A 16,495-nucleotide genomic window follows, 5' to 3' on the forward strand; every position below is an offset into this window, starting at 1 on the left:
CATCTGGCCCATCAAGCCTGCTCTGCCAATCAATAAGATCATGGCTGATCTAGCCATGGACTCAGATCCACTTACCCGCCTTTTCAGCATAACCCTTAATTCCCCTGCTATGCAAAAAAAAACTATCTATGTCTTAAGTATATTTAATGAGGTAGTCTCTACTGCTTCCCTGGGCAGAGAATTCCACAGATTCACTATTCTCTGGGAGAAGCAGTTTCTCCTCATCACCATCCTAAATCTATTCCCCTGAATCTTGAGGCTATGTCCTTTTTATTCTTGTAATCATTTTTACTGCACATGATTATAAGTAAAGCAAGTAATTCTAAAGAAAATAAACTTAATCCTTTTACTGGCATCTCTAGACATTAAAATAACAAAGTACAAGGAAAAGACAATGTGCCCAAGATGTTTTCATTGGGCTTGGTCTTTGGGGAAAATAGTGGAAGTTCCCTGCAAAACTTAAAAGAATATGGTGGGTATGAACAATAGAATAATTTTCTTTTTACTGAATGTTTGTCAAGAACATTCCCCAAGTAAGTGTGAACATGTTCAGGATTCTCCTGCAAACAACTGAAGTCTGACTGAATTCCTATTGCAGGAATGATTTTTAATAGTTTATGAATGATTCTGAATATCAGAGTGTGGGTGGCTCACTCTTGCCAGCAAGTTCCTGGCCCATAATATTTTGTCAGTGGTGAAACTGTTTGATAAATTGACCCATTGTCGTATGTTGTGACTTGCAACTTCTTTCCTATAAACATTGTTTAGAATTATACACAAAGTAGGCTTCTGTAGATCCTTGAAATTCACAGCAGTGGGGATGAGGAGAGAGGAACAGCGGCTGCTTTTGCATTTTCTTACGATATAGATTGAGGCCAGTCAGTCCATTTAAGGTTGTGCCAGCTCTCAGAGTAATCCCATTCCCCACAATTATTTCCTTGTAACCCACTCTCTCTCACATGGCCATCAGGACCTCCGCCCCCCCCCCCCCCCCCCCCCCCAAAAACCCCCTGATTCTCCCACCAGCTGCCTACAGTGGGGATAATTTATAGTGGCCAATTAATTTACCATCTGGCACATCTTGGGGATGTCGGAGGAAACTGGATCACCCAGGGGAAATCCATGGAGTTACAGTAAGAACATGCAAGCTGCACACAGACAACACTGGAGATCAGAACTGAGCCTGGGTTTCTGGAGCTGTGAGGCAGTAGTGCTGCCAGTGGTGCCTCTGTGCTAATAGTTAACATTTCAGGCTGGTGATCTCAGTGATTGACCTGAAATGTAAACTTTGTTATTTCTCCTCAAGTGCTGCCTAACCTGCTGAGCAGGTCCAGTATTTCCCCTCATTTTCCAACTACTATTTACAGATTTTCATCTTTTAATAATTATGACTAATTATTATCCTAATTTCATCTTTCTATATGGAGCACAAGAAATGCAAGAAAATAGGAATATGAGTAGGCCACCTGGCTGCTCAAACCTGCCCCACCATTCAATATGATCATGGCTGATCTTTGCTGGTCTCAATTCCTCTTGTGTGCCAGTTGCCTATAACCCTCAATTCCTCGATCTTTCAAATATTTACCTATCTCCACTTTAAGTATATCTGATGATCTGGCCTCCATCACCCTGTCGGATCCGGTTATTTTTGAATCTGCGTGTTCTTTCAGGAGTCCAAGAATGAGTTGAAAACAACTTGGTGCTTCACAAAGTTTTATTGGAAAAGGTAGCACGTGGCACTAGCTTTACTACTTGGAGGTGAGCTGAGACAAAGGAACTAAAATGAGCTAGGGGTGGGGGGGTGGGGGTGGTGGGGCGGTGGTAGAGAGCAAGAGAGTGATTAACAAAAAAAATGACATCTTTTGTACCTGAGATAAGAGGTATTCCTTAGCTAACAATAGTCCAATCAGAAAACCTATTAGTTACCTGTGGCAAAATCAACCAATGAGAAAACACGTATTCACCTCATGGATGAACCAATAAGCTAAGAAGTGGCCATTCCTTGTACGGCCACTTGAGGTGTATTAAACACTACATGTTTAAAAAAAACTGCTTAAAACAGTCGAATCCAACAACCATCAGGGGCAGAGAATTCCAGAGATTCACCACCTCTGAGAGAAGTTTCTATGCACTTCATGTACTATTTAAGTATTGAAAATGATAGGCAGGAACTGTGTCCTTAAAGTGCACGTCAAGTTATTCTTCATAGTCATGCTCCTATTTAAAATGACTGGTGTCCATTTTGTGCAATTGTTTCACTTCTCTCAGTGCCAGTTCTTGGAATGTATCTCCCATGATTTAATTTTATCATTTGCAACATTTGCCAGTTAGTGTCATTGTTATATTGTACTTTAAATACTGATATAGTTCAATTTACAAGAAGATAGTGAGTGTGATTAGTGTTGGAACTATTTTCTTTATTGTTAACAGAACATACAATACATTTTTGTAATATTAACTGGTAAGAGAATTGTGTGTCAGAGATCTGCAATGTTCAATCATTTGGGAAATGATTATTTTTCTTCATGTGTACTGGAATAAATCTTGATAGAAAGTATTTTTGACTTGGAGACACAAGAGACTGCAGGTGCTGGAATCTGGAGCAACAAATGTGGATAGTCAGAGGCTTTTCCCCAGGGCTGAGTTGGTGGCCACAAGAGGACAGAGGTTTAAGGTGCTGGGGAGTAGGTACAGAGGAGATGTCAGGGGTAAGTTTTTTACTCGGAGAGTGGTGAGTGCGTGGAATGGGCTGCCGGCAACGGGGGTGGAGGCGGATACGATAGGGGCTTTTAAGAGACTGTTGGATAGGTACATGGAGCTGAGAAAAATAGAGGGCTATGGGTAAGCCTAGTAATTACTAGGGTAGGGACATGTTTGGCACAGCTTTGTGGGCTGCAGGGTCTGAATTGTGCTGTAGGTTTTCTATGTCTATTTAAACAAACTGCTGGAGGAACTCATTGGGTCAAACAACATCTCTGGGGGGAAAGGAATTATCGATGTTTTGGGTCAAAACTCCACATCGGGATTGGGAGGGGAGAGGGTAGCCAGTATAAAGAGGACAAGGGGAGTAGTGAGACAGGAGCCCAAGGTGATTGGTGGAGTGAGAAGGGGCGAAGGATGACAAACGTGGAGTTGGGAGACAGAGACAGGTGGATAATAGATAGAGGCAGACAAAAAATGAGTGGCAGAGGAGTGAGGGGAGGGTGAAGGTGGAGACAGTTGCTGGGGGGTAATGAGCAGGGACACAGGCTACCAGTGCTGAAATCTGATAAGTAAGGGAGGTGATAATGAGAACTTCTTTTAACTTTATATTATTGCAATATAAAACATCTGATATTTGTCATAGTTCATTGATTGTTGAAAGAATTTGAATGCAGACCTCAACAGTATTAATAACTTTGTTGAGGCATTTAATCTGAAGATTTCAAATTGTTGTGCTGTTTCCACTTTGTGACTATTTACCCTCAGTCACTGGATTGAAGGATATTTATCAGCTCTGCCCATTAGAACATACAAAATTCTGAGAAATGTGTTAATTTATAATTTATCTTAAAAAAAAACACCTTTGGCAGAAACGTATGATCTTGCAGAATATTATACTTGAGGTACCATAGCAGTTTGTACAAAAAAAGTAACTACATTATTTCTCAACACCTGAAATGTGAAAGTAGAGCTTATCATGAGGTATCGTAATTAGATTTCAGGGAGCAAAACTTTTAAGTGTCAGTTTGAAATTGCTGACTGCACAATTATTTTACACAGATCACAGTGGTGAAGGCAAAAGCCATTGCCAAGAACTGAAAGTGCTTGATTAACTTGGTTTAGCTGGTAGCAAACTTGCTGAAATCAAAGGTTTGTTGGTTTAAGCTGGATACAGGATTGAGCATTTACTCGTGCAAAACTGAATGAATGCTGCATTGTTGGATATATTACTTTTGGATAACATTGAAAGCAAGACCCTGTTTGCTAGCCTAGGTAAATGTATATGATTCTATGGCAGTGCTCGATGAAGAACAGTGACTTCTTTTGGAACTTGCAGCCTAAAGGAGTGATTAAGTTAAATAATATGGATAGATTTAATGGAAAGACAGATAAATATGTGGGAGAAAGGAATATAAAGATTTGCTGGCTGGAGGAGTGGGACGAACCCTGTGTGGAGCATAAACAGCAGCTTAGACCAGTTGGGCCTACAGGCCTGGTTCTGTGAGGTAGAGTCTATGGGATTTTAAAAAAATCATATTTGATTTAAACAAAATCTGAATTTTTACAAGATTGATCTATATTCTTTGATCAGCCGTAACAAAAATCCGAAGTTCTCTGTATATACTCACCTGTCATTTAAACACCTGAACTAGATCATGTCTAAACTTAAACAAATCAAACCAGTTCATGCTCTTTCCATCATAATTTAACAATGTTTGTTGATAACTTATGCCATTGTAGATTAAATGTTAAAACAATTAAGTTATCTAAATTACAACCAATCTTATATATAAAAAAAGAATTCCAGGATAACATCTCTGCTTACTTTGAGATAATAGTAAAACTCAGATTTTTGAACTAACAACATAATCATCAAATCTTGGTGGGGGAAACATCTGAACAATAGCGCTCATAACATCATGAGATTTAACTTGGCTATAGAAAGTGAGAAGAGGCAGTCCACTGTAAAAATAATTAATTAGAAGAAAGCCACTTTCAGTGGGAAGAGATTAGATCTGGTCCAAGTAAATTGGAACCAAAAGTTGACAGGCAAAATCTTGGGTTGCTTTTATAGAAGAGATGGTTCAGATACAGTTGAGGCTTATTCCCACGAGGAGCAAAAGAACAACAAATCCTGAACACCCTGGAGGACAAAAGATCAACCAAGTAAAAAGCTGCTTATGACAGGTAGTGGGTTGTAGATACCAACAAGAACCAGCTTGATTACAAAGAAACAGAGAAAATTGCAGGAGAACTGAACCTAAAATAAGAGACAAAGAGAGCATCTCTTATTTTAGTTTCAATTCTCTTTAAAAAAAAAATTAGCTACCAACAAAGAGAAACCAAAAATGTTATTTAAGCATATAAATAGCTTAAAAAAAAGTAGTCATGGAGGAATGGAGCCTTTTAAGAACAAAAATGGGAACTCTCACATGGATGCTGAGGGCATTGTTTAGGTACTAAATAATGACTTTGCATCCATCTTCAGCAGGAAATAGGGTGATTCCAAAGTGATACTGAAGGAGTAGATAATGAGACTTTGCATATTGATAGGTGGAGGTATTAGAAAAGCTGGCTAAGTCACCAGGACCAGATAGAACGTATCATAGCATTTTGAGGGAAGTATTTGGGCAGGGGCACTGACCATAATCTTTCGATCCTATTTGGATGTGGAGGTGGTTCCAGAGTACTGGAAAGTAGTGAATGTTACTCCCTTGCTTTAAACAAAAGGGAATGAGGATAAGTCAGTAACCATAACCCAGTCAATTTAACCTCAGTTGTGAGGAAGTGATGGGAAAAAGTGGCCCAGGGCAAAATTAATAGTCAACTGGAGGAAAATGAATTATGACAGGCCAGCATGGATTTGTTAAGAGCAAAATGTGTTTAACCAATTTGAATTTTTTGATGAGGTTGGTGCTGTTAATATGGGGTACATGGAATTCAAGATGACTTTTGATAAGTTGCCACATAACAGGCTTTTCAGCAAAGTTAAAACACAGGGCTTAAAAGGGACATGGATGGCATGGATTTGAAGTTGGCTAAGTAACAGACTACAGAAGGTCATGGTAAATGGTTGTTTTTCAGACTGGAGGAATATGAGTTGTGACATATCCTAGGGATTAATGTTCAGGACACTGCTTTTTTTTTGATATTTATTAGTGACCCCACCCACAATTTTTAAATTTGTGGATGACTCAAAACTTGGCAGTATTGTGAACCATGAGGAGGATGGTGACAAATTGTTGGAGCATGTAAGCAGGCTGCTAGAATGGGCAGGTGCGAGGTAGATGAGGCTTAGCAATGGTCTAGCACCAATCCCTTGGAATTACCATGATTTACCTTCCTCCAGCTGAAGTTTAATACAGAGAAATGTGAGGTGATGCATTTTGCAAGGAAGAACAAAGAAAGACTATAGAATAAAGGATACAGATCTAAAAGGGGTGCAGGAGAAGAGGGATCTAGGGGTATGTTTGTATCTCATTGAAAGTGGCAGAGCAGGTTGAGAAAGTGGTTAATAATGCATACACAATTCTGTGTTTTGTCAATAGAGGCTACAGTATAAAAGCAGGGAAGTCATGCTGAACCTTTAGAAAATATTGATCTGGTCTCAGCTGGATTATTATGTTCAATTCTGTTTGCTGTATTATAGGAAGGATGTGAAGACATTAGAGAGGGTACAGAAAGAACTTATGGGAATAGCTCCTGGGGTGAGGGACTACATTATGAGGATAGATTATGGAGGCTGTGACTATTTTCACTGGAGAAGGCCAAGAGGAGATTTGAGAGAAGTACATAAAAGGATGATGACTCTGGACAGAATGGATAGTGGGAGCCTGTTTCAGGTGGTGGAGGTATCAAAGGTGTAAAATAAAGAGAGAGAAGAATGATGTGAGGAAAAGCTTTTTAATGCAACATGTGGTTGAAATCTGGAATGCGCTGCCAGCAGGTGTGCTGAAAGCAGGTTCTATTGTGGTCTTCAAGAGGGAATTGGATTAAATATATGGTAAGAAAAAATTTGCAAGGCTACAGAGAAGAGGCTGGGGTGTGGAACTGGTGAGTTGCTCTGGTACATAGCCAGTGCAGACACAGTGGGCCAAATAATCTCCTCCAGTGCTTAACCCTTCTATGGTTCTATGATATAGAACAAGTGGCAATCATTTGCAACAACGTGGACTGTTGGTTTCACCTCTGCCACCATTAGTAGTCGGCATTAAAGAATAGTCAGTCAGCTATGATTGGGAAATTATATAATAAATAATATATATCTTGTTTTGATTTTTAAGTTACCCAAATTTGTTGTAAATAATATAACCTATTCTAATGTATTTTTTTCTTTTACTTTGTGAGATTTAGTGAAGAATATAATGTTACTCTTAAAATTGAATCCCTGAAAATTATTTTAAAATTTAATCTATGCAATTGATTTTGATGGCACAGAGCAAATTTCCAATTTTATTCAAATAAACATCCAGTGGCAGAAAAGTTAATTCAGTTTTTGATTTTTCTCAAAACATATTTGAATGTAAGCAGTTTAATGTGACCTATTTGGTAATTTTCCATCTCAATATATCCCTTTTGCATTTGCTGAAAATCCTGTGCACTATGATTGTTCTATGCAGCAATACCATTAGCCCATACTAAGTTAGGTGAGATAAATTAATTATATCCATTTCTTGTTGGTAGGTGAATCAGATTCCAGAGATCAATCGAAGATGGAGGTTAAGGTTTGGGATCCTGACAACCCATTGAATGATCGACAAATAGATCAGTTCCTGGTAGTTGCACGGTGAGTTCAGGAAACAGAGTGCTTTATTTATACTGTTAACTACTAAAATATCTAAGTATGCTATTTGACTTGGGGAAAGAATGCAAATGGATTAGACGAGGACAATTAATGCAATATGGATAAATGCAAAGGAGAGCATGTTAGAAAAGTGGTTACATGCTGCTATAAATAACAATTAGACTTGAACGGGATCCAAAGGACTTAGTACACTTGAAGTTCAACATGTTCAGCCACTAAAGCATAACAGTCGCAAAGCAAATGGTAATATTTTTAGTAGGTCAGTCCCCATGGAGACATAAATTATGATGCTTCTTGTAGAAATCAGTTGCAGAACTACAGTGATTTGTTTTCTGAGTTATAATGACTCAACGTGAACTGTTAACAAGGATTAGGTGGAGGAGAGAATGCACATTTTCCATTAGTGTTATCTTGCAAGAAAGGATATTGCATGGGATTTCATGAAAAGTACAGCACAACAACAGACCATTTGGCTCAATCAGGTTGATGGCATTTATGTTGCACTTGACTCTCCTCCCACCCTAGCTCATCTAAATCTTTCAGTTATGTTCTCCCGTGCTTATCATTTCCTTGCACTAACTGCATCATTTTTGCTTGCCTTAACCCCATAATCTGATTAGAGTATTCACTCAATGGGTTAGGGTTAAATTCTTTATCTGTTTTTATGATCATCTTATACAGGTGAAACACTGGCCTGCCCCATCCTATGTTATGGCATTTAGGGTAATGGAAATCTGCCCTTGCAGAATTCATAAATCACTACTCAAAACTTTGACATACAGAATAAAATTAGTTCTCTCAGAATTTAAGTGGGGGAAAAAAAAGTAAATACAAACCTGTTTTTTCAACTCCCTGACCAATGCACAGCTGACACAGCTTCACATTAAGGAAAATCACAATACAGATACTGTTTTCTAGGAATGCAACCCCCTCTCCCTTACCCGCACCCCCACCCAGTAACTCATGGGTTGCTTGTTTTTATGACTTCGATATTTCCTCTTCCTTTGTTTCCTACAAGCAGTGTCATTCTCTGTGTGTGCCTCTTTTTATCAAAGTTCTTAATAATTTTACTTCACCTCTAAGTATTAGAAACCCTTCCCTGCTATGGAGCTGGTGGCTGGTGCAGGAGAGAGGGCTTCGGGTGCATGGATCATTGGGAATTTTTCCAGGGCAGGTGGGACCTGTACAAGAAGGATGGGTTGCACCTAAACTGGAGGGCCACCTAAACTTGCGTGTCAGGGGAGTGGGAACTAGAGCAACAGGTCAGCAAGAGGAGGAATTGAAGGGAAAGGTAGATGTTGTGAAAAGTAAGGAAGGACAGGCAGGGCCAGGTTAATGAGCACATTAGGGTTGATGGGCTGAAATGCATTTATTTCAATGCAAAGAGTATTACGGGTAAGGCAAATGAGCTTAGAACCTGGATTAGTACATAGAACTATGATGTTGGAGCCATAACAGAGACTTGGTTGAGATAAGGGCTTGACTGCATTTAGATGGTTCAAATATTCCAGGATTCAGATGATACATATTCAATAGAGGGATGTAAAAGAGGCGGGGGAATTGTACTACTGATCGGGGAGAATGTCACGTTTAGAGAGGACATCCTGGAGGGTTCAATCAATGAGGCAATATGGGTAGAGCCCAGGAATAAGAAAGGTGCAGTCACCATGATGGGATTATACTATCGATCTCCCAGTAGCCAGTGGGAGACAGAGGAACAGATATGTAGGCAGATTATGGAAAGATGTAAAAGCAAGAGGATAGTTAAGGTCGATGACTGTAATTTCCCCAAGATGTTCTCAGTGCCAGATGGGGCAGAATTTGTTAGGTGCATCCAGGAGGGTTTCTTAACACAGTATGTACATAGTCCAAACATGGAAGGGTCCATACTAGACCTTGTGTTGGGAAATGAGCCTGGCCAGGTCATCTGAGTTTCAGTGGGAGAGCATTTTGGGAACAGTAATCACAACTCCATAAGTTCTCAGATAGTTATAGATAAGGATAAGACTGGTTCTCAGTGGGGAAAGTGCTAAATTGAGGAGAAGCTAATTACATCAGTATTGGGCAGGAATTGGGGAGAGTACATTGGGAGCAGCTGTTATTAGGTAAGTCAACAGCCAACATATGGGAGTCGTTTAAAGACCATCTGGTTAGAATTCAGGACCAGCTTGTTCCTGTGAGGAATAAAGACAAGGATGGCAACGTTTGGGAAACTTGGATGATGAGAGATTTTGCAAATTTATTCAAAAAGCATATGCAAGGTTTAGGAAGCTTCAATCAGACAGGGCCTTTGAGGAATATAAAGGAAGCTGGAGAGAACTTAATCAGGGAATCAGGAGGGCTTAGGAGCCGTGAAGTGTCCTTGGCGAGTAGGATTAAAGAGAATTCCAAGGCATTTTATACATACATTAAAAACGCAATAGTAACTAGGGAGAGGGTAGGGCCACTCAAGAACAAAAGAGGGAAATTATGCCTGGAGCCAGAGGAAGTGGGTGAGGTGCTAAATGAGTACTCTGCATCTGTATTCACCAAGGAGAAGGATATGAAGCAGAGCATGATCAGAGAGGGGTATGCTGATATTCTAGGGCATGTTGATATCAAAAAGGAGGAGGTCTTGGGGCTCATAAAGAACATTAAGGTGGATACATCCCCAGGGCCTGATGCGATCTATCACAGGTTATTTGAAGAAGGCAAGAGAAAAGATTGCTGGGTACTTGACAGAGATCTTTGTATCCTCTTTAGCTACAGGTGAGGTCCCAGAAGACTGGAGAATAGCCAATGTTGTTCTTCCATTTAAGAAGGGCAATAGAGACAAACCAGGAAATTCTTGGCCGGTGAACCTTACAGCAATAGTAGGGAAATTACTGGAGAAGGTTCTTGGGGATAGGATCTACTAGCCATCTGGAAAAGCATAGGCTTGTTAGGGATAGTCACCATGGCATTGTGCTGGGGAGGTTATGTCTTACAAATTTGATTGAGCTGTCTAAGGTGGTGACAAAGATGATTGATGAGGGTAGGGCAGTGGATGTTGAATCCGTGGACTTCAGTCAAACTTTTGCCAAAGTCCAAGGCTGATCAAGAAGATCAAGGCACATGGGATCCACAGAGATTTGGTAGATTGGATTCAAAATTGGCTTGGTGATGGAAGGTAGAGGGCAGTGGTGGAGGGGTGTTATTCTGACTGGAGATCTGTGACCAATGGTGTTCTGTAAGGATCAGTGCTGGGACCTCTGTTGTTTGAGATGTGCGTGAATGATCTGGATGAAAGATGGGCTGACTGGTGAGTTTGCAGATGACATGAAAATTGGTGAAGCTGTGGATACTGAGGAACGTCGTCAAAGGATTCAGCAGTATATGGACTAGCTGGAAATGTGGGCCGAGAAATTACAGATGGAGTTTAATCAGAATCAGCCTCTGGTTTATTATCACTGACGTATGATGTGAAATCTGGACAAGTAAGAGGTGTTGCACTTCGGGAGACCAAATGTAAGAAGAATGTATACAGAAAATGGCAGGACCCTTGGGAGTCTTGATGTACAGAGGGATCTTGGGGTGCAAATCCATAGCTTCCTGAAAGTGGCAAATAGGTTGGTAAGAAAGGCGTACGGCATACTTGCTTTCACCAGGATGTTGTCTGGATTTGAGAGTATTAGCCATAATGACAGGTTAGACAAACTTAGATTGTTTTCTTTGGAGTGTCAGAGGCTGAAGGGCGACCTGATTGAAGTATATAAAATTATCAAAGGCATAGATAGGGTACATAGTCTTTTTCACAGGATGGAAGTGTCAAATACTTGAGGGCATAAACTTAGTATGAGAGAAGGAAAGTTTAAAGAAGATTTAGAGGCAAGTTATTTTGCACAGAGAGTGGTAGTTGCCTGGAACATGCTGCCAGGGAAAGTAGTTAGAAGCAGGTGCGATAGTAATGTTTAAGAGGCATTTAGGCAGGCACATGGATAGGGAGAAAATGGAGAAATATAAACCATGTGCAGGCAGATGAGATTAGTTAAAACTGGCACGGTCGGCACAGATGTGTGGGCTGAAGGGCCTGTTCCTGTGGTGTATTGTTCCATTTCATCTTAATGGATTATGACCTTGCAATTCTGATATATCCTTGTAAATCAATTTTGGAACCTCTCTAATGCTTCTATATCCTCATTGTAATATTGACAATAGAACTGTAGAGAGTACCGATAAATGTTGTCCAACCAAGTTTCGATGCAAATTTAATGTAAATTTACTACTTTCAAATCTATCTCCCTAGAAATAAACAGTGCTGTGTTTGCCTTATTTATGGCCTTATTCATCTCCTTTTAATGTTTTTTTTCCTAATCTCTTTGCTCTTTTAATCATTTAGATTCTTATTTTTCAATTAATACATGACCTTAATTTTATTACCAGAATATAACTCTGGATATTCATTCACTCTGTGTTAAAATTCATTCATCAGTTATATTTCCATTCTTCAGTTTATTGATTGTACTTTGTTTCAGTCCTCCCCAGTTTGATGTTCAGCACAAAGTCTAAATTGTTTTCATAAAGTGTGAACAACACTGGTCACTGCCACTTTGCATGCTAGAATTATTCCTTTTACTTGCTGTACAGCTGAATAGAAACCCTACTCTTCCTTGGTGGCACATCACACACTTTCAATTTCTGTCATCTCAAAGGACAAGGGGTGACGGGCACAAAAAAAAGTAGAAAAATTTCCATCTGCATACTCCTCCACAAATTTCAAACTATCCCAGCTTAGCAATATTTTGGCATTCTTTCATCATTACTAGATCTAAATCCTGAAATTTGCTTCCCAACTGTTCATGTACACTTTCCACAACAGAAGACTATTTGATTATTAGAGGTCATTCATTTTGCTCTCAGAATATCACTGTGGGAAGTTCTCAGAATGCTGTCCTAAGCCCAAACATCTTCAGCTACTTCAATGATCTTCCTCCCATCACAAGGTCAGAAGTGGGGATTTTCACTGATGATTACACACTTTCAATTCCATTCACAACCATTCGTCAAATAATACAGTTCATCTCTGCAAGCAGCAAGTCCTGGATAAGATAATCAGTCATGGTCTGATAACTGACAAATAACATTCATCCACAGAAGTGCCAGACATGACCATTTACAAGAGTGAATCTAACCACTGATCCTTGACATCCAATGACATTCCATTGCCAAGTTCTCCAGTATCAGTGTTCTGGAATCACCTTCGAGCTGAAGCTCAACTGGGCCAACCATATAAATACCATGGCCACAAGCAGGTCAGAGCTGGAGATACATGGTGAATAACTCACCTCCCGAAATCCCATATTCCTTCCACTTTCTGCAAGGCACAGGTCAGCAGCGCTAAGGAATACTCTTCATTTGCCTGATTGAGTGCAGCTACTACAAGTTCCAAGAAGCTCTGCTTTCTCCAGAACATGGTAATCCCATTGATTTGTTCTCGATCCAGTGCCCTAAATAATCTACATCACACTTTTTGTTGCTGCATGTGTTATCCATAAAATATACTGCAGTTACTTGCTGGGCTATTCTGACAACATATCCCAAACCTGGAGTCTCTCCCACCAAGAAGATCAAGGGTGGCAAGTCATAACATAATCAGTACATCACAGGAACAGGCCCTTTGGCCCACAATGTTGTGCTGAACTAATTAAACTAGTAATTAAATGCCTAACTAAACTAATCCCTTTTGCCTACACAATGTCCATATCCCTTCGTTCTCTGCACATTCTATCTAAGAGCCGCTTAAATACCTCTATCGTATTTGCCTCCACTACCACCCCTGGCAGCACATTCCAGGCACTCACACACCCTATGTAAAGAAAAAAAAAACTTGCTCCACACATCTCCTTTGAACTTATCCCCTCTCACCTTAAATGCATGCCTTTTAGTGTTAGACGTTTTGACCCTGGGATAAAGTTACTGGCTGTCTACTTTATCTACACCTCTCATAATCATATAAACTTCTGAAGTTTATAAGTTCTCCTCTCAACCTCCGCCACTCCAGAGAAAATAATCCAAGTTTGGCCAACCTCTCCTTATAGCACGTGCCCTCTAATCCTGGCAGCAACCTGGTAAACCTCTTCTGCCCCCTATCCAAAGCAACCAACGGGAACACTGCTGCCTACAGATTCCCCTCTGAGTTGTGCATTATTCTGCTTGGAAATATAATTGTTGGGTCTAAATCCTGGAATTGTCAACAGCAACAGCATTATGGAATGATCTTCACCGGGAGTTTGGCCCCTAACTCCTGCTCTGGCATTCTCTAAGGCCCTTAGTATTTTTCAGTTGCCAGGTAGCATAATTTGTCGTGTACATTTGGAAATCTGTCTAAGTCTGCCTCGCAAAACCACAACGATGATGAGGCTCAAGGCTGGCCAAGATTGGGCCTTGGTTTCATTAGTATTTCAAGCACAAGCTGTTGCTCCTGTAGTACCTTCACAGGCAACAGACAGTGTACAGTAGACAGATAAGTGATATCATGGCCAATAGATCAGATTGAAGCTCTGCACTTCCATGACATCTAGAGGTGAATGGCAACGGATAATTAAGCAGTAGGAGGAGGCTCCAAGAATATTCCCATCCTTCACAATGGTAGGCCTAGCTCAAGACAAGGCTGCAGCTTTCCCAATCATGTCCAATAGGAGTGCTGAAAAGATGATCTTATTGTGCTTCCTTCTGAGAATTCCAAGAACTCTCTGAGAAGAGCTCTGAGCAGGTTTGTTCTGCACTTGCTCCACTTCTCGTAAACTAGTTTTGAAAAGGAGCTCTCCGAACATCGGGCCATGAAATAAAATATGCAAAATGCCTGACGTCTGCAAACCACCTATCAATAAAGGGTTTTCAGAATGACACTACTGATTAGACACTAAAATTGCTTCAGTTTTCACCTTTGAGAATAAGTGCTTTGAGAATAAGTGCTTTGAGGACCGATTTCTGCCCCAAATACTGTGGATTATTATAAAGCTTTGATTGTTACACAAAAGACAATTCCAATGTGGCAGTCTTTAAGTGCTTTCTCTGCAGAGATGTCCTGGAGGGATCGTCTACTGAGTCAATGTGGGTGGAAGTCAGAAAGAGGAAGGGAGCAATCACTCTATTGGGAGTATTCTACAGACCCCCCCAATAGCAGCAGAGACACTGAGGAGCAGATCCGGAGGCAGATTTTGGAGAGGTGCAAAAATAACAGGGTTGTTGTTGTGGGTGATTTCAACTTCCCTAATATTGATTGGCACCTCCTTAGTGTAAAAGGGATAGATGTGACGGGGTTTGTTAGGGTTGTCCAAGAAGGATTCCTGACACAGTATGTGGGCAAGCTGACTAAAAGGGTGGCCATTCTGGACCTGGTACTAGGCAATGAGCCTGATCATGTTTCAGATCTCTCAGTGGGAGAGCATTTTGGCGATAGTGACCATAACTCCTTGACCTTTACCATAGCCTTGGAGAGGGATAGGAGCAGACGAAATGGGAAAGTATTTAATTGGGGGAGGAGGAATTATGATGCTATTAGGCAGGAACTTGGGAGCATAAATTGGGAACAGATATTCTTAAGGAAGCGCACAGCAGAAATGTGGAGGTTGTTTAGGAGTACATTCATGGGTTTCTGGATACATTTGAACCATTAAGGATGGTAGAGTGAAGGAATCATGGTTGACACGAAACGTAGAATATCTTGTCAAGAGGAAGAAAGAAGCTTACCTGAGGTTTAGAAAGCATGGATTAAACAGGGCTCTTGAGAGCTACAAGGAAGCCAGGACGGAGCTTAATAATGTATTTAGGAGAGCTAGAAGGGGGCATGAGAAGGACTTTGTGAGTAGGATTAAGGAAAACCCCAAGGCATTCCACACTTATGTGAAGAATAGGAGGCAGACTAGAGTGAGGGTAGGACCGATCAGGGATAAAAGAGGAAACGTGTGCCTGAGTCAGAAGAGGTAGGGGAGGTCCTTAATGAATCCTTTGCTTCAGTATTCATCAGAGAGAGACCTTGACATTTGTGAGGATGGAGTATGACAGGCTGATACGCTAGGGCATGTCAATGTGAGGAAAGAGGATGTGCTAGAACTTTTGCAAAACATTAGGATAGATAAGTCACCAGGCTGGACGGGATGTATCCAAAGTTATTACGGCAAGAGAGGGAAGAGATTGCTGCGCCTTTGGCAATGATCTTTGTGTCCTCACTGGCTACAGGAGTAGTGCCAGATGATTGGAGGGTGGCAAATGTTGTTCCTTTGTTTAAGAAAGGGAGCAGGGATAACCTTGGGAATTACAGACCAGTGAGTCTTACTTCAGTGGTGGACAAATTACTGGAGAAGATTCTTAGAGACAGGATTTATGAGCATTTGGAGAAGCATAGGCTGATTAGGGACAGTCAGCATGGCCTTGTGAGGGGCAGGTCGTGCTTCATGAGCCTGATTGAATTCTTTGAGGATGTGACAAAGCACATTGATGAAGGTAGAGCAGCGGATGTGGTGTACATGGATTTTAGTAAGGTGTTTGACAAGTTTCCTCGTTGAAGGCTTATTCGGAAGGTCAGGAGGCATGGGATCCCGGGAAACTTGGCTGTGTGGATTCAGAATTGGCTCGCCCATAGAAGACAGAGGGTGGTGGTAGATGAAGTGTATTCTGCCTGGAGGTTGGTGACCAGTGGTGTTCTGCAGGGATCTGTTCTGGGACCCCTGCTCTTTGTGATTTTCATAAATGACTTGGATGAGAATGTGGAAGGGTGGGTTGGTAAGTTTGCTGATGCTACAAAGGTTGATGGTGTTGTGAATAGTGTAGGAGATTGCTGTAGATTACAACAGGATATTGATAGAATGCAGAGCTGGGCTGAGAAGTGGCAGATGGAGTTCAACCGGATAAGTGTGAAGTGATGCACTTTGGGAGATTGAATTTGAAGGCAGAATACAAGGTTAATGGCAGGACTCTTAGCAGTGTGGAGGAACAGAGGGATCTTGAGGTCCACGTCCATAGATCCCT

The 16,495-nt window shown here is 40.9% G+C and overlaps 1 protein-coding gene across 8 annotated transcripts in view; it reads left to right on the plus strand.

Annotated features, from left to right (window-relative positions):
- The window catches only part of mta3 (metastasis associated 1 family, member 3), a 188,536-nt gene that overhangs the window by 79,074 nt on the left and 92,967 nt on the right, over positions 1 to 16,495 (plus strand). For all 8 annotated transcript variants that reach the window (XM_052012144.1, XM_052012141.1, XM_052012137.1 and 5 more), the window contains exon 7: positions 7,387 to 7,489. In XM_052012144.1, the coding sequence (XP_051868104.1) occupies positions 7,387 to 7,489 (103 nt within the window). The remainder of the gene's footprint in view (positions 1 to 7,386; positions 7,490 to 16,495) is intronic.

Source organism: Pristis pectinata, chromosome 3, assembly GCF_009764475.1.
Source record: "Pristis pectinata isolate sPriPec2 chromosome 3, sPriPec2.1.pri, whole genome shotgun sequence".
In the NCBI taxonomy this organism is placed as follows: domain Eukaryota; kingdom Metazoa; phylum Chordata; class Chondrichthyes; order Rhinopristiformes; family Pristidae; genus Pristis; species Pristis pectinata.